Below are 19780 nucleotides of genomic sequence, written 5' to 3'. Positions count from 1 at the left end.
CTTTTGTAAACAGCTGTAAATAATTAATATGGCTAATGAGAAATATTAACAATTTATTTTATATATTATGATTTTTACATTATTTATATATTTAAACATATTTCTTTCTAATCAAATCGTTTAATGATTCTTTAAGTGTAGTATTTTGAATATTAGTAAAGTATCAATAGCTATCGTGATATGAAATATATGTAATTGCAGAGAGTTGCTAGGAGACTGATGAAGTATTTACCAATGGCGCCTGAGGAGTGGTTGAGACTTATTCAAAATGCTACGAAAACTGCAATTATCCAAGATGGTAAGATAATTTAAAAATATACTAATGTCATGTTCTTAAAGCTTTCGTTATGTATTGAACTTTTTTGTGTAAGAATTATTCAAAGATTGCTGAAATGTAAAGATTTTTAAATGTACAGTTTTAACCTTCAAAATGTTTAATCAATAAATACTGTCAGTTGAAATTTTGTATTATACGTTTGTTATTGACAATGTCATGGATTAATCTCAAACGTTTCTCTGTAATTGAATTATGTATTATATGTAAGATCTGTTATATATTATATGTAAAATTCATTTACATGTAATGTAAAATATAAATGTGCTTTACAAAATTACAGATATGAATGTGCCTAGTATATGATTTTATTGGCATTTTTATTTCTTTTGTCAGCTATTTAAATGTTATTTTAACATATGTTGTCAGATGTAATTTGATGTATATAATTACATATGGTTACATAAAGCAATGTTACATCTTCTTAAAATTATATCAAATGTAATGTTTTTACATACTTTTATATATAGGAAAAAGAAAAGTCCATTTTTTAATGGAAGATGGTAGGGAAATGGTAGAAGAATACCACTTAGAAACAAATGTTTTAGTACGGAGAGCATGGAAAGAGAAAGGTAAACTTGGACAAGATATAGGTTGGAAAGTAGAAATTGGAGACCCTGAACCTAGACAAAATAATATTGAAGCATATGGGATTCAGGAAAGTTCAAGTGCTGTATGTAAAGTATATTTTGCACAGTATAAGATTATATCATGTATCTAATACATGATAACCTATTTAATCTAAATATATGTTTGAATTTTCCAAAATATAATGAATAATAATCACTACTATATATATCTTTATAATAGCCATTTATTACAAGAAGAATTACAAAAACTGCACTTGAATGGCGCATAAGGAATTTGCCATATCCACAGAATGTATATAGTGTAACAGCAGAAGATGATAATACAATAACTGTTCGTACAACCAACAAAAAATATTTTAAAAAGATAATAGTTCCAGATTTAGAACGTGCTGGATTAAAAGTAGTACAAGACAGAATATCCTTCACACATCAATACAGTACGCTAATTATTACGGTACGAGAAGTATCTGTATATTTAATACATTTACATTACTAGACTGCAGACTTTTATGCAATATTATATTTTTGTGAATATAAGTCGAAGGACAGGATCTAAGTAGTGATTTCATTTATTAAATATTGAGTATTTTGTATATTTTATATAGTTCTGTATATTATTCTATGCATTTTTGCACCTTTAAATTTTCTACAAATGCATAAAAGTCTGTAACCTACATATAATTGTTATGTTCATTTCTTTTTTGTAGTATAAAAAACCACCTGCACTTCTGGAGTTGGAAAAAAAGGTATTAGATGAAATATTACAACTGAAAGCAAGAAAAGATGGTGATGTACAGTGTCCAACAAGCTAATAAAATCTTTTTTTCTAAAAATATTTTTCTGTTTTGCTTGTCCACAGTCATATTTAGAAAATGAAGTCAAGGAAATTAAATTTCACATTATAATATTTATCATTAATATCATATAAATTAAACGCATTATTATATATAACTGAAAATTTGATTGAAAATTTGTTGAAAAATTTATTTAAAAATATTAATCTATAGAATTTTTATGCATATAGTAAACAAACGGTAAGTATTTTATTCTTTTTAATTTGGTTAAGAGAAATAATCTTTATAAATACTTTTTGTATGAAATTTATTTTTCAACGTAGCGGCATTGCGCGCACGAAAATCGAGAAATCGATAGATCGATCATTCATTCGTTCTGCGTCGCGAGTACTATCGACTGCATCTTGTTACTATGCATGTGTGCCGTGTAAACTGTGTTGGTGATATTGCGTTTCGGTGTTATGCTTATAATTCCGCATTATAATATCTAAATAAGCAAAGAATATGATGAAATCTATACCTGAGAGGCAAGTATTATTTATTTTTTATTTTTTACAATTCCATTGAGTTTAATGAGGCATTTAAAACTATTTATTCAATGATTTAAATCGGAGGTCACATTGCATAGAGGTTATGTTATTCTGACTTTCCTTGTATTGTTTTTAATATTTCTTTTCTAAGCGATATTATCGGTAGGAATGTAATTGTGAATTAAAATATTATCAAATGTGTTCAGGTTTATCTGCTCCGCAGTCGCAATTAATACTACATTTTTAATATTTCTAAATGCATTTACTCGATGCGGTTTGTATGGTAGTTAACTTATCGGTCGAGAAACACATTTTTCTTTATTGTAAGGTAATTTCATAGACGATACTTTTTTCTAATATTAATATATATTATATATATGTAGATAGATATTATTATATAAATTGAAATACATTATTCCGATTGTATATATTAAATAAAATTTTTCAAATGCCATTATTGTTGAGTGTTAAATAATTTCAACTTCTGTTATCTAAAATTATCAAGAATGAATCCGAATAAGTACTCACGCGGCGCTATTTCTTTTTATTTAACATTATCTGTTTATGCTTATAGTTGTTCAGTGATATGTGTACTTATACGTATAATGAATGTATATTAAATAGATGAATAAATAAATGTATGTGTTCATATTTTACATACTTTAAGTGTGTTGTATCTTTATTCATTATTATTATTTTCTATCTTAGGTGGTTGGAATATAAACCCTATGGCACAGTGATCAGTGGTACAAAAATTCTTCCCTTTAAAGTTCCATTGAAAGAGGTGAGTGTTCTTGTTAATAAACAATTGAAATTTGTAATTTAATATATAGGTTCCGTACCTTTTTCGCACATACCTTAACTTTTCGTTTCTAATAAATTTACAAACTGCAATGTTCTCGTCAATAAGTTTACTAATTATATGTGGAAAATATGTAATATAGTTATATGATTTTTATAATTGCAATTGTAAATGTAATTACAAATTTACCGTTTAAGTATGTTTGAAATTTGATTCAAATGTTTTTTAAAGGTTTTTTTTATTTATAGTAATTCAGATATAGTTTGTCAAAGAATTTATTTCTTTTTAACGACCTATAATTTTTTTATGCAATTTACAAACTGTAAAATACACAAAATTGAAAGATAAATAAAAATTTATGATTGAATGGAATAATTAAGTTATCTTGCAATTGAAATATTTCTTGCGTTATTGAAATAATTAAAATATACAATTACCATCAGAATACCAGCAGAATCGAAGTAGAATAAGATACGTATTACTCGAGAAATTTTATCTTGTTTTAAATATTTCGAAATTTGAAGCTTAAAGTTTCTTTAAAAGAAAGTTAGAAAAATGATTTTCATTTGCAAATCGTGTTTTTAGAACCGTCGCTGTTAAACGCATGGTCGATGTCGTCGAAGTCGCTTTACTGTGTTTCTTTTTCTCTTACCTTTCATAGTAAATCAAACATCCTCTTCGCGGGGGTCGTGGCGGCTTCGAAGCTGAGATAAGATCGCATCGAATTCCAGAAATAGAGGATACAGTGCCGGTATCCATACGCGTTGGTGCGTCTCGTACGACTTAGGTATGCGTGTACACGTTCCGAGATACGTGGCACGGGCCACCGTGAAATCGATGCATGCCAGTGGTATAGAAACCATTTTTATTTACAGTAACATTGATCGATAAGGTACAAATAATGAGACATGTGACAAATTAATATTTGAGTCTCTTTCATAATGATTTAATAAATGATAATTAGACTGCTAATATTTATGCAAATTTATTTTTTTACAAATATGTATACAGCTACTCATTCGTATAGTATATTAATATAATTATAACATAGATGCGGACAATATTTAGACACATATAGATAACATATATTTGTTGCTTTGTATAAGAGAGGATGATTTAATTATCGTGTTGTATATTCTATGAAAATATGAAGCATTTATTGTAGCTTGAAAATATGTCAATAATTCTTTATTAAATACTTCTATTGTACGGTCAAATGTTATTGTTAGAAAGAAATTGTTATTTATAGCACTGTGTACGAATATGTAATTAGAAAAATGAAACCTAGATGTTGCACTTATTAAATATTAACTATTCATTTTCAATAAAAATAGAAAATGAAACTAGGAGTTGATTTAAAATATATATACTAGGTGTGAAAAAAATGTGTGTGTTCATTGGATAAAAATTGGTTCTATACCACTGGTGTGGCATTGGGAACGAGGGAGGCTTGTTTGTCGATGGACCGTGTTAGTAACGGTAAGGTGGGAAAGGCACCTCCGTGAGATCTGGTATCGGTCCAAGCCAAATTGCTGTATTGTTGCATGTCCTGACTCCAGCGTAGATATAAACAAGCTTGATGTATGCACACACTTCGTTCGATACGCGCGGCAGTGCTTTTTGGATCGTGAATAGCCCAGCTCGATTGTTTGCCTAGTAGCTGAACAAAGTGCGATCGTACGCTCCCATGCTGGTTGCCGCTGTGTGATGTATGTATCGCAGTCGTGCTGTGATCTAGCGGCATTCACTGAAGTTTGTTGATTTTCAGGATACGTATACGTACGTGATTCAGTGACATCTTTTCTTCGTTTTTCTGCTTACTTTTATTAAGGTAACGGTTCTTAGATTGTATCTTTATATCGAAAGATTTGTAATTTGATTATGGACAATTTCGAGAGATACTAGGAAATAAAAATTGTTTGATATATTAAATAATATCTTCAATTGTTGCTGATGAATAATAGATAATGTAAAGAATGTCTGGGTTAAGCTACGTCTTCTTCAGTATCTTTATATTGGAAGATTTAGATTAAGGATTAAATCGATGGATAATAGATAATCTAAAAGAAGTTTGGGTTAAACCACTTTGATTTAAAATACTTCGTCTTAATTTTTATTTTATATTTTGTGTAATACATATTATCAGAATACAGATTAGGATACTCTCCGGATTAGGATATCAGTTGAGGGTTCATATACAAACAAAAATATCGAATGAAACAATTTTGAAGGTATTCCTCCTAAATATAAGAACTACCTGCCTTTGGAATTGAGAATGACTGTATAGAGACGTTCATTGTGGACTTGAGTGTTTTACAGATGTAATGAAAAGTGGTATCAACGGTGAATAGATTTCCATGTGAAAATCGGCGTTAGCAATCGGATACGCACGGCTGGAGACGAGTCAGGAGGGCACCGCTATTCCCGTTTGTTTCGAGTCATTTAATTTCCGTCTAACTCCAAGCGAACCGGTTTTTCTCGTCTACCGACGTCCTCTGGACCAACAACGGACAGTTGCAAATAAGTTCGGAACCTCTTTGGCCGGGATTGACCGCTATGCATATAGGCGTGCATGCATACGCAAAATAGGAGGGTGCCCCGACTAATTGATTCTGGCGTCGCGGGCATTACATAAAACAAGTCGAAGCGAGAGCCAGGAATTGGAGTTGGGTTGATTGGGCCCGTTGCGCCGGCCGCGGGGGGCCACTCGTTAATAGGGCCCTGAAATACCCGTGCGAGCTCGTGGCCGCGTGTGCTTGTGCTCTCTTTCTCTCTTTTCTTCTTCTTTCTTCTCCTCTTCTTCTTCTCTCCTCTCCTCTCCTCTCTTCTCATCTCTTCTCTTCTCTTCTCTTCTCCTGTTTTCGTGTTCGTGCTCGTGCTCGTGCTCTCGTACTCGTGCCAGCACCCATTCTCACTCACCTCTGCGCCTTGAGACCGCACGACGGACCGCTTCTTCATCTTCTATAAGAACGTGTAACAAATATCGGCTCACACGAAACGTGATACCGTCTTCGCCGACACGCTGTACGCTTTCTACCTTTCTCTCCCCCCTTTACTTTCTTTTCTTTTCTTTTCATTTTTTTCACTCCGGACACCGTCCTCGATGAATTTAAGCCGATAACCCCTAGTCACCATATACATTGTAAAAGATGCGCTTTAAAGTCGATTTTAATTTTGGATTGAATTTCGTACGCGTGTAATTTGCCAAGGAATCGGTGGATGGAGGATGCTTGTCGAGGATCGTTCTGGAAGCTCGCCTCGCGATGGCTTAGCTTTAGGCTAACGCGGCCTTGGCTTTTAGGTTTTACGTTGTATGTACACGTACTTGTCATTGTTTCACACTACTATTCTTTTACACGATCGATGCTATAATTCATTCATTTAATGTACTGCATCTCCTTCGTCTTTGGTTCTATTCTTGTAATCTTCTATCATGTAATCTAATCAATCGCTTGCTGATATTATTGCTTATTTAGATATTGTGTCAATAGTTCCAGTTAGCGTTTATGATAGTTATTTGTTGAGCTTGAGTTTATCATATAAACATTCTTTTCTTTCATCCTTTGCACAAGGTTTTTTATTATATTTATTATTATTTTTATTACGTTTTAAACGAGCGGTGGAAGAAGAGAACGATAATAGAGATACTAATAATTAATATTAGTATACATACAATTGGGACTAATAATTAATATTAGTATACATGCAACTTTCCTGTGAATTATTCTTATATATTCGTTTTAATCAGGTAGTTTGACTAATCCGAACGAGGGTTGTGATTTCTTCCATTAACAGTGGGAACACATTTACCAATATTTTACTCGTTATACGAGTACGAGTAGTCGTGCTAATTTATTAGAATTACATAATCAAACTACTTTTTGATCGAATTTGCGATAAATTTAATATTTCACATTTATCCACTTAACTCTGCTCGTCTTGTATATTACGAGTTTCATAAGGCTTATTTATCGTGAGAAAAGATGCAGCACGAAAGATAAATGACTAAAAGATGAAATGATAGACATGGTTATACGTGTTACTTGCAGTATGTCAGCAGCGAAGAATATTGAAATGTTTTCATCGCTCGTGCCGATGTTTATCGCTTCGAAAGTTCTTTTTTCGTTTGCATTTCATAAAGTGAGTGTAGATACTCGCTATATATACGCGAATCTTTCATTCAGCACGTTGCCATTTAATATTACAGTGAAAAATAAATATAAGGTAGAATGCTCGTTATTAAAATTAACAATAATCGTACATTTAAAATCAATTTAATGTTAATTGAATTAATACTATTGAAAGTGGAATGAATATATAGATAATGAATTATATTGTATTGATGGATAGATTAACAATAGAGTAAAATATGTATAGACGGAGATAAATTTTCTCATTCTTTAGCACAAAAGGAATGATGTAAATGTTGGAAATCAGAAGGCAGATAGGCACACACACACATGCATACATATCGGATCGTATAGTATTCCTTCATTCTTACCATTCCATGCAGTTCAGCCAGAATACCTGAGATTTTCCCTTGAGACCGTTCAACCGCAGTAGGCAAATTCTGCATGTTGAAGAAGAATATTAATTTCTGACTTAAGTTCAGGTTGGAATCCACTCGAAAATGGATAGGTTGTCTTCGTGGGTGATATCTGTATTTCAACCCTTGGAAATCTTCAAAATTCAGATCGCTATCGTGTTAACTTCTCGGTTACATTCAGGCTAACCACCCTCGTTGTTTTCACGGAGGTAAAAGTCACTTTGCTTTGTCTCGAGAGTTTGTGATTTCGTGTATTTTGTCACAAACCTTGTGTATTACAGGAAAATATGATTTATCTATTTTATTTATTTAAATAAATCTGTGTTGGACGTATTTTTCCTACTGCAATAATTCATAAATTAATTGGATTATTTCAGATAATAATTATCAATTGTATCGGTTGAAATAATTCATAGAAACGGGAATGAATATAGTACGAGTAACATCAGTCACGAATCTTCCTTTTTCCTTCCTTTTTTCGAGAATTATTAGGTCGTCCGAAAAGTTACTTTCGTTTTATAAGGAAATAATAGACGCACAATGTTTTTTCTTTTATATTAATTTATTGCATTATGCACGAACATAATAATAGAAATAGAACGAAATGGATCATACCTAATTCAATAAAATAATATAAAACAGAAGTTGTTGTTCGTCTGTTATCGCCTTATGAAACGAAAGAAGCTTTTCGCATAACCTAATACTTTCAATACTCTGTTGCTAAACTAACGTAGCTTTTATTAGTTTGTTCTACTGCTTTAATATAATTTGATTCGAAAAACTCCATTCTTCGATACATATAAATTAAAGAAGCTCACTTGACGGATGATCTATGATAAAATTAGCATCTTTCTTGTAAATAACTTTGTAACGTGGATACCTTCCAGAATGAAATCTCCGTCAATATTTATGATGCGAACCTTTCTTCCAGAGGAATTCATGTAGATATACGATTTAACATGCGCGATGATTTGTCTGATTAATAATACAGGCTGTAATAATTCATAAAGTTTTTACACCATGCGATTTGCTCGTAGCCGAGGGATCGTCGAACACGTAAAAATCGAAGAAACATTAAAAATCTTCAAAATTACGCGTCGAAGACATCGAATTAATTTGTCAGGCATACCGAAACCATCATTCACCGCTGCCATACGTGATATTTTGCTAGCGCATGTCGCACAGCACTGCAAACATTTTTTTCAGATATGATTTATGAACAAGTCCCTGGCAAAGTTTGTAGTGAAGAATGTATTCGTGTCATGGTCCGGACTTCGTGTTTCTCGGACTTTTTGGCTTTCGTTTCGTTCTTCTTCTTTTTTCCTTTTTTTTTTTCTTTTTTTCTTTCAGCGAAATGTTAAGTAACGGGCTTCGACGATGGTAATCGGTTTGTTCACTGTCGGAAGTAATAAACGGCGGTATTGTGCCTTGTCGTAGACGCTAATCTCGCGGGCAAACACACGATTTCATGGTGGAGGAATTATGGTTGTGCGCAACTTTTATCCCAAACTTTCGAAATCTGTCCGAATACAAACATCGTGCTGTCCATTTACAAATCTAGGACGGGCAGGAACTTTAACATTTCTGATATTGAATTGCCGAACATTTTTTGACACCTAACATTTTTTAATTGCCAAAATGGGTGTCCCTTTAAGCGAGAATAAGGTCATACTTGATTATACTAATGGTATTTTAAAATCATGGCAAACTGTTAAATGAGTAATTCTTTCGTTATGCAATTAATCTATTGAATTAAATAACTCAATTTATTGCAATCACTTCGAATTATCGAGAAAGAAATCGTAAAAATATGAAAGTATTTTGAAATTTTCATAAAAAATTCTCTTCATTCTACATCGCCTGTAAAAGCAGGAAGACAGAAGGACTTTCTCAATGGAAATTGATAATAACTTTCTTGTTTTTTATCAATGTCATAATCTATCTCGTACACATTATACAAAATACGATTATCAGCTAATGGTAAAATAAATCTAACAACTTCAATTAATATATCAGAAGAAACTACTCGAAACTCGCATGACATTGTTCAAGCCACGTTAAATCAACAATACGTAAATTTACTCGTTTTATACCACCTCCTCGTTCGACACTCGAGTGGATACATAATTTACCACGACTATGTTCATATAAACATGCTCAATCTCCGAAGAGCTTTATTTATTTAGCCACTATTCACGTGTTTATTAATTCCCGCGATTTTTCGATTCTGGCGTATTCTTTGAACAGATCTATTGGCTTGCAACGAGGTGGGCCTGATGTCCTATGTTATTAAACGATGGTAAATGTTTGTTTAACACTCGTGATGCGCAACGATGAGTACAATTTCCCATCTTCCCATAGCCGTAGAAGGGAACTTCGCGAAAGGGATGAACGCCAAAGATTGGGCGAAAGAAAGAGAGAAGGAGACGGCGATTGTAATTTATGCCGAAGTTAGCGAGCAACTTCGATGACTTTGTAAAATATTACTGATCCCCGTTTCGGAGATCTTATCTGGCTCCGACACCGCGCTCCGTTTCGTCGGAACGCCTTCTTTCTCTTCTTCTTCGTCTTCTTCGTCCGCCTCTTCTTCTAGCAGGCTGGCGCCTGTAAGGGGATCGTGCGTCACGTCGAGAGACCCACTGCGCTACAGCGATTTTGCTCTCCAAGTTCCACGACGATCGACACCGAGGAAACCATATAAACATGTCATTCGTTGATAGAACTTGTTCGCCTTACATAGCTCTTCTCTGCACTGTCGCGAATCTCTATACGCAATCGTCGTCGAACATTTGTAGAAATCGAGCGACGGCTGAAGGAACAAGAGATATCGTAAAATAGTTTTATGTATTGAGAAGATCAAGTTCTAATATTTTCGTCTGCTAGTAAAGAAATAAAGCTGAGTGGAAGTACATGTAGTTAAACGAAACTTTAGTTAATGCATGATTCATGAAATTTCGTCTGATTGAATCGATTTGTTTGAACACGAGCTTCTATTACGTGAAAGAAAAATCATGGATATCGAGAGAAATAGCGGGCTGCTATTCCAAGAACTCCAATTAACCAGACCAATAGAGAATACTGGGATAAAATGAGGAATCTAAATCGTTTTGTTAAATTTTGTATATGAGTATATCTCTACCTGAACATAGGCAAACATTAATTTTGTCAAGATCATCTACAAATTTTTAGCGATTGTAAAGGACAGAAATGTGGAAAATCGGTCATTTTATGCGAAAATATATAAAATATACAAGGTACTCGTTATAACTTTTAATAAATAAAAAACAAACGTCTCTGTCTAACTTCTATTTCTTCGGTTGTATTCGTAAAAGTATAAATTTGCATAAAAATCCGTAGACAATCGTATGAACGTCTGACTACACGAAACATGATAATACATAAAATGACACCGCTATGTATTCATACGGGGGAAAGATTCCGAGTTTTATACGTGTCCAGTGTTAGGATAAAAAAGGCAAACGTTATAGAGGGAGGTGACTCGGCGACTAACGTGAAAGTAGGTAACAAATTGACGAAAAGATAGTAAAAGTTTTTGTCGGGTCCCAACGCGGTCATCGCGTGGTTCCAGGTGTGGGTGCCGAAGGGGGTGGTCGAAACATAGGGTTTTAGATACCGTGGGGCAGAGCGGAGCACGCCACGGAGGACACTTTTGTTTCGTACTTTAGTGTCACGCTGTCCCATCCATCGCGTTTCATCAGATATGGTAGCTGGGCCACAGCCTATCTCTGCTAGATGAGATGGCGAGTGTCCATCTCGAGGCCCTCTCTTTCCGGGAACCCCGCGGAGTAAAGGAGATCTTGCAGTAGCCAACCTTATCTTCCTGCCCGATCGTGTTTCGCCGTTTCTCTTATTTTGCGAGCCATCGTTACGCGCAGGTACTATGTACTTACTGCCGTATGTGGGTGCGTGGTCTGTTGCATACGCGTGCAACCAATCCGCCTGGTTGATGTTTACCTGCTCACGGATATTGCGTTCTACGAAATCATTACAGAGGTGGAATTATTACCTAGAATTTGCTAAGTACTTTCTTTTCATAATTACGCTACTATGTGTGTATGTGTTGTTCATACGTATCTTTTTTGCATAACTCTAGGAAGCTTAAAACGTTAAAATATTGCGCTCTTAGAAGCTAAATCTTTTTTTTTTTTTTTTTGCTTCTATCTTAGAGGCTTATTCTGCTATTCAGGTATTCTGTTATTCCATTAACTGGTTTAATTAAAAATTAGATGACAAAATGGATTACAAGTTAGTAGACCTAGTTAGGCAAAATTCAATTTATATTATGCAGCGTAAAAATTGTACGATGCATTGTATATAAAATATGTCTGTGTGTAGATAAGTAACTTCTTATTGGGCCGAATGCAAGAACGTAATATTTCATAATACAAAATTGTTGAGTTTTATAATGCAAAGATAAATCCTTTGGTATAATATTCAAATATTCCATATAACAAACTGTGCATATAAAAATCCTTTATTTTGCTTTACTTTGATCGATTCTGGCCGTTTGACAGAGATAAGGAACTCGCGGTTTCCACGGTATTCAACAGTCTGATATAAATTCGTCCAAAGAGAATAGATCCCGGAATATTGTTTGGATATGTAGGATCTTTGTCCTTTTAATGTCGAAGTCTTACCATTCCACCTAGAACCATTCCCGGATGTACCGAGTGACATTCATTTAAACAATACTATGTGCTTGTGTTCAATCGTTAAGGGAACATAATGACATCGGCTATACGTGTACTGGGGACTCCCTTTAATACAAACGCATCGAATAATAGCTTACAGACGTCCCGTAAGGAATTTCTCATAGACCGACGACGATCGTTGAGGGGCAATAGTGTTACTTTTCTTTTATCTCTCCACTCTCTCTCTCTCCTCGTCCACCTCCATCAGATTCGCGTTTCTTATATCCGACATTACTATATCCGCTGGAATGCAGCATCCGTTTGAATTGTAGCTACAATACGTGTGTAGAGAGGAATGAGTTCGACGAAAGAGGGGGAAGACAGAGAGAATGGGGAAGAAAAGAACATTTGTGAATTCGGTAGTTTGGATGTCTCCGATGCACTAGGGTCTGGAAGACGCGGCAGTGGCTTTATGCTTCTGGTACATAAATTTCTTGTGAATGGCGCGCGTATGAGCCAGCGCCCACCGTTCTGTTCTACCTGCCTCTCCTTTCACCCCCTCTGTCCCCACAGACATTTTCCCTTTTTTCCCCTCTTTGTCCTTCGCGGTATCCTTTCGTTTTCGTCTGATTTTCTCCTCTTCCTCTATATCTTCGGTTAACCCTAGTTTTCCTCTTTCTTCCCATCTTTCATCTGAGAGTTTTGAGGCTTTCACGGATCGAGTTATCACAGTTAACATTGTCATACTTAGCACTGTTGTAGATGTCTTCGTTGCGTTCAACACTGTTCGAGACTTCTAACTATAAGTCGTGTCCAGGAGGGAGAAGTTTGGAACTTTCTCTTGTTGGACGCAGTTTGCGTCTCGAAACCTCAAACGGTTTTGGACGCAGCAACGTTATCTACAACAGCGTTAAGTGTAACATCTTTCATCAGATGCCGCAGCGGCACGCGAAGAAATTGTCAAATTTATAATCCGTTGGCTGTTTTCCTCCACGTTATTTCTTCACCGTCGTTCCCTGATTTGTTCGCGACAAGGAAAACGGAGGTAAACGGTGCATCGTAAATCTGCGCGTTATATCGAGAAAATTGGCGTTTAGGTACATGCGATCGCGTACAAACGATCGAATGGATAACGTTGGGAAGTAATTTCGTTGATCGAGTACATGCGTGCTCGCCGGCTGTTTCGTCCACAAAAATGAACTTCTTGGCAATGCGGTCGGATAGAATGCGGCACCGATGGGGATGACAAAAGTGGGCGTATATTTGGGGGTGATTGGTGCGGTGCCACGAGCGCGTACACCGCCGCTTAAAAGATCCAAAGGAACTCCTTGCACGACCTGCAAAGAAAGGCTGACGAGGCGGAGTCGTTCAGCCAGGAAACAAACATTTGTTTAAACGATCCCGACAAGTCACGGTCGTAAATACCTGCGAGTCGTTAATCTTATTTTTGGTCGTGCCGGCTTGTTCGTTAATGTATAATGTATTCTCACCCCTGTAGCTAAAACAATCAACTGGACGGACCCAGGAATCGCCGGTGAAAGGTACGCCAGGGAAATAACGCCTGTGAGTGTAATACGGATTAGGTGTATAGATTATAGGTTACCGAATTCATCTTCTTGTCGGCGAAATTGATTCTTCGGTCAGTTTTTTGGCTGAAATTTATGACTGTCAGCTGGATGTCCGTTAGGTGCTTGGCCATAATAGATTCCTTTTTCGTAATGTCGTGATTTATTTGTCGAATGGAATTTTAAACCTTCGAACGTTGATTTAACGAGGTATGAATTACGATTATGTGGATTAAGATTGATTATTTTATAATTTCCAATTAATAAACGAAGCAAAGCGTTCTTTATTCGGATACATACGTTTCACTCCAATACGTTTCAAATTTGCTTTACACGCATCCACTAGATTAGCATAATCGATTTGTTAAAGAAAAGAGGAATAAATACCGAACGTTTCGACATTTCATTCGAGATAATTTTAAATGGTTGTTCTATTCGTTTATAGAACAATGTGAAACGAGTTAAAAGAATTATTTGCCTGTTCCCGAGCATAAGTCACTATTCGAAGTAGGAATTCCAAAAAAAGTGGTAGCCTCCCAGCAGCATTTAGGTTTGTCGGCTCGGTTGCCATTTGTCGTATAGAAGGAAAGACCACCGGAGACAACGAGAAACAAATTCGAGGAACAAATTCGTAAGACAGCAGACGTGAAGGATCGCGAACCTCGGCTCGTTCGTCTGGAGCGAAGAGAAGAGCGGCGGGACCCCCCGAAGCGTGCGGACCGCCCCGAAAATATTTTTAATTTTATTACTGCCTGTAATATGGAAATTCTGTGGTCGCGGTTATCAGGTGTGAATTGAATTATAGCGATTGCCGACGTGGTTCTATTATTTATGTCCAACCAGAAACACGTTCTCAGCCGTTGAGCTGCGAGCTTTCACGATGCCTGGTGATAGGAAACACACGGTGTCTAATGGCAGTCTATAAAGTTTCGTGCCGAGCCGATACTAATTTGTTATCTATGTACATACTACACGTAGAATGGCGAAGGTATACTGCCATATCAGGACGTACAAGGTCTGTAATTAATTCCTAAACGCTTGTACTATCTTTTTTACGATCGAATAAAAATGTCCTTGTCGATGGAAAGCTGATAAAAACTATGGAGCTCAGCGTGACCATGATATACTAAATTTTATGGAAAATGACAGGGCCCTTTCTATTCTCCTCGAGAGAATTCCTTCTTCTTGGGAAAGTCCAATAGGACAGTTATTTTCATACTTAACGATTTCTCTAGACAGACTGCACAGTGTGCTTTAATTGTCAGTTTATCTGCTGCGCGGATCTGTTGAAAGGAGCGGAGAAAAGATCGGAGAACAACATAGAGAGACGTTTTAAAGGACTCCCACAGCTACCGGTACCAATATTGCTTGGACAATCGATCGCCACTACTGACACGATGGGAGGATTCGGAAGAATCATGGAATTTTTTGTTTCTCCCATCTTGCCGATCTCTGTCTCTCTAGCTATTTTTCATGTGGTTTTCACAGGTATCACATGGTTTCTAAGCTTAGGTATAAATAATGTGACGGCGGCGAATTTAAGGAGTTGTCATATTTCAAAATGTTGATATTGCATTGAAGCAAAATTTTAATAATAAAGTACAAATATTTTATTTAGTATTGAAAATAAAAAATTAATTTTTTCTGTGAATATTTTTCTTCACGTGCTTATTTGGCGCAGTAGATTTCAACAAGTAGTTATTAATCGATAACTGTCAATATATTTTTCCCGCGGAATTCCACGTGCATAAATGAACGCCGAATTCTCTGATAATAATTAGGCACGCAACACAGGTGGTGAATCAATTTTCGACGGACCTTCGGAAAGTCGTTTCATTTTCGAAAAACTATACCTACTGCCTGCAAATGATAGAAAAGATTAATGGATTTACATTTCGTTTCTTATTCGACTTCGATGGATCGTTTTGATCTATGCTAAACCGAATAACACCATGTTTATGCTTTCCATAGACATTTTATTAGAATTTCCGGCTACGATGAATTATTTATGATTCGCCTAGAAATTTTATCGATACTATTGTAAATTCCTTTAATTTATGGATATTTTAAAGGAAATTCAAAATTATTCACGCGGGATTATTACCAATTTAAAATGATATCATTGATATGACGGTAGTTCGTACGAATTAAAAATTCTTCCCTTGTTGGGAATTCGCTTGTTCGACCGCAAGAATTTAAATGTCATAAGGCAAAGCACGAGTGTCGTGTGTTTCGTTCGGTGAACATCGAAGACAATATAATCGGGGGAAATGATTCAAGAATTTGATTGCGGGTGCTGCTCCCGACACGTTCCTTTGTTGTACATGTCTTTCTAGTTAGGATGACCCATTTTAAATCGCTTCGAATCGTTTGCCAAACGAGGAAGTAAGTGGATACAGATAGCGTCGCGTATATATCAGTTGGCGGCAGCCATATAGTAGTCTATATGGCGTTTCTGTACGATTCTATATAAGAAAGTATAACCGTTGGCCGCACTCGTGCAACGAAATGTTCTTCCCGCGAGTTGTCCTTTCTGTCTTCTCTCTATGTACTTTCCTTCGTCTCTCGAGCTTGCTCCTTGTCCATAAGAGAATTTAACAGAAATCGTCTGAACCGTTTTGTGCAACGGAGGTCGTTTGGTTCAGCCGGTGCAATGTTCGCCGATCAGAATACTTTTACAACATTCGAACGATCGTTGTTGATGCGCTTAGTCGTGAATCATGTTCCGCGGGAGTTGGCGAATCTGGTTGGCTCGATTGTAAGTTGTTTATAGACTTCTTTAAATAGATGATATATTTTTTAAAACTATTCATTAACGCTAGAACAACCCGTTTTTTCATATGTAGCTAAATGTTCTGCATGTAGATCAGTATAATTCAAATGCTATTAATTAAAATAAATAAATCTATATGATTATGCGTATGTTTAAACAAAATTCGATATTAAGTTTGATAAAAATACCTGCATGTTTTCGGTAATTATTGCGGAAAAATAAAATTTAAAATTCGTCATTTTGACGGATTTGGTAGTTCTATTGTTAAAGTATAATTCGATAGAACTGTAATTTATGCGTTATAGTGTATTTGCAAATTAATTCTGTAGTGTTATTTGCGTAATGCTATTAATAATTTTACGTATTATTTATAATTTATTCCAGACTAACAAATTTAGATAACATTGTCAGAAAAAGGTGCGCAAGTAGAGTATAATATTTTGCAAAAATTCAATAGCCTAGTATATTTCCGTCTATTGTGGCTTCCAGGGAAAAATATATAAAATTCGCTTGACAGTTAACGTGTTAATGGGTTAAGTATCGTAACAAATGAATAAATTGATCAGGCGCGAATGCAGCAAAGAGCTTTTGCAAAGAGGAGACGCCGGCGTGCGACGTAGGCGTCTCCCAACGGTAGATATTGGTAGTATTTATTGGGAATATTTATGAGGGGTGCGCTTTCATGCTTTCGAGCCGAGTGGGCCGTAATACTTCGAAGGTCCTCGCCCCGTCATCCAAAACCGACGCGACGGCGTAATTTCAGCGGAACTGCCGTGAGAAATTTCACGAAAAGAATCGCGAAAGGCGTCCACGGATTTCACCGTGAAGATATTTACGTCACAGTACCTCGCTTTTTCTCTTTCGTGTGTGTATCAAGAATATAGGTGTGTGCAAGTAATTATTTCCTAGAATATATTTTTCATCGACTACCTAATAGATAGCGAGAAATCTAAAAATGTCTAATAAATGCATAAATGAATAATGACCGTATAAAATTTTCTAAAGGGGTTTTAATAATCCCATGAAGTTAATTAATTGGATTTAGCTAAAAGTTACTTCAAATTCTTTATTAAATTTAGTCCTTTTAGTTCTAGTTAAAATGAGCGAGTATAAAAGATATATCTATCTTTATATTGCTCATATATATTTTTTGAAAATAAAATGGACAATGATGAACATCCTATATTTACATTTGTCATATTGCGAAATCATATAGATAGTCATAATATCATATAGATTAATTAACTGTGATATATGTTTATACTTATTGCAATATTGAACACATCGTTTTTTAATGTCTTTCCAAATAAAAAGATATCTCTCTACCTTTTAAAGTATATATATATATATATCCTACCGATGTCATCGTATTTACATCTACCGATTATTCTCGTTACGAAACAGGTAAAGCTTAAATAATGTAAAAACGTGTACCATTACGTTTTACATTGAAGCTTTATTTCTACAACGTTCAAAGCTACCATTCGTTCGTTTTCCTCTGAAAACACTTACATGTACCTGGTTATATAAAACTCTTTACTCGTAATTATAGCTACCGTTAAATTCTGATAATTATTACAACAGAGTAGGACAAGCGATGTATCGACATGACACGATATTTTGCGATTGTAGCTAAAGCAAAAAGAAGTTAGAAGAACGAATAGGAAAGTGCCAGTGGTGGGAAGATGCACTTACGAAAAGGCTGCTCTCGCATGAGTTCGTGCGGACCGCCACGAAGGCTTACAATAGAGGCGCAGCTCGCCGGTCGATAATCCTGATTTAGTCGCGGTCGTATATTAGACTAAGGATCGTGAAATTGAATGGTGGAATCAGCAGAGAGACCGATCCTGCTTTCAACCAGAGGAAGCTGTACTATACTGTGCGAAAAATAAACTACCCCTGACGTGGCCAGGGTTAGTAAATTTTACAGGTGGGCAGCATCCCACAGCTTCAATTTCTCCTTCTTTGCGGCTTCTTGCTCGCTTCTTCTCTTTCGCGTTTCTATATGTTCTCAACCTTTTTACTGTTTTACTCTTGAAATTCATGTTTTTTCAGTATTTTCATTATAGCATATGAATTACTTTCATTTAAAGTAATTTTCAATTAGTAAGCATTAGATTCGGCAACTATAGTGTTGCCGATATCTGTTGGTACAAGCCGGAAACAGATGAAAAAATGAGTCAAGAATATAGAGAACGCTTCGTTTTCGAGAAAATTGAGTTTGAAAATTTATCAAATATACTAAAACTTGGCTAATTACGAACTAGGTATGCGTAAACGATCAACAGGAGATTATTCTGATATAATACATGTGAAAATAGGTGAATGATGTAAAATGCAATTTTCCCATTTCAGGTACAGTTTTGAGGAAAATAAAGTTCGAACGTGTTTAGTTAAGAAACTGGTACATGCGCATAATAAATTTTCAATTTTATTTTTCTCGGAAAGAAAGCAACTTACGACAAAATTCTATTCTACGGTATTGACTTACTTTCAAGTGTAGTATTACCTCCTACCAAATATCTGCTCTTGTTCAGTCTGGGGTAAGTCAAGTTCAAGAATACTTGGCAAATTGTCAAACTGGATTTTCACGCACGGTCATACAGAAAAATTGTATTGTATATTTTTCACTTCTTTTTTAATGTAGATTCATCACCTTTCGGCTTGTACTATCAGCGCGGTAACACTTTGTATATGACTTCTTAATAAATGTAATACGTATTGTTTCGGAATTTTTTTTTGTATCTTCTAAGTACAATTGTCTCGGTTACACATTGATATTTATTTATTTATTTTAAGATCCTAGAATCTTTATATATCTCAATGTAAGGTTCGAACGAGGTAATAATTCTTAAACGTTTTAGTAATTTCCTAAAATCATTCATAAAATATTTCTCGCTTTCTGTAGGTACTTAATGCTTATAACTTAGGATGTACGTAGTTTTATATATACATATATGACGCTTGTCAGTCTGAGAAGTATGAACGGATTACTTGCACTTCCATAAGTTAGATGTGGTGCAACTATAACAGCGCTACCAAAGTCGCACACCTAGTCAACAATGGATTATTATGCTTGGATACGAAAGTTTTACCACAAGCCCGTTATTAATGCGACCGATACTCATTCCGTACTCATCCGTAGATACGATCTCTCCGCCCAGTCAATCGGATCGCGGACTCTAAACCCGTAA

General features: G+C 35.4%; 2 protein-coding genes across 2 annotated transcripts in view; both read left to right on the top strand.

Annotated features, from left to right (window-relative positions):
• The first annotated feature begins 146 nt into the window (after positions 1-146).
• LOC117240591 (protein DPCD) lies at positions 147-1759 on the top strand. Its single transcript, XM_033506597.1, has 4 exons — positions 147-298; positions 805-1007; positions 1145-1378; positions 1632-1759. The coding sequence occupies exons 1-4, from the start codon at positions 220-222 to the stop codon at positions 1734-1736; spliced, it is 621 nt and encodes a 206-aa protein (XP_033362488.1). The 5' UTR covers positions 147-219; the 3' UTR covers positions 1737-1759.
• A 213-nt stretch (positions 1760-1972) lies between these two features.
• LOC117236301 (RNA/RNP complex-1-interacting phosphatase) overlaps positions 1973-19780 on the top strand; it is a 43214-nt gene continuing 25406 nt past the window's right edge. The window contains exons 1-2 of the mRNA XM_033499139.1: positions 1973-2245; positions 2957-3032. Coding sequence (XP_033355030.1) covers positions 2223-2245; positions 2957-3032 — 99 coding nt within the window. The 5' untranslated portion in view covers positions 1973-2222. The remainder of the gene's footprint in view (positions 2246-2956; positions 3033-19780) is intronic.

Source organism: Bombus vosnesenskii, unplaced genomic scaffold (assembly GCF_011952255.1).
Source record: "Bombus vosnesenskii isolate JDL3184/JDL3185 unplaced genomic scaffold, Bvos_JDL3184-5_v1.1 scf7180000013264, whole genome shotgun sequence".
Taxonomy (NCBI): Eukaryota; Metazoa; Arthropoda; class Insecta; order Hymenoptera; family Apidae; genus Bombus; species Bombus vosnesenskii.
Note: the sequence above shows the minus strand (reverse complement) of the source record. Positions and strands in the feature narration are given on the sequence as shown.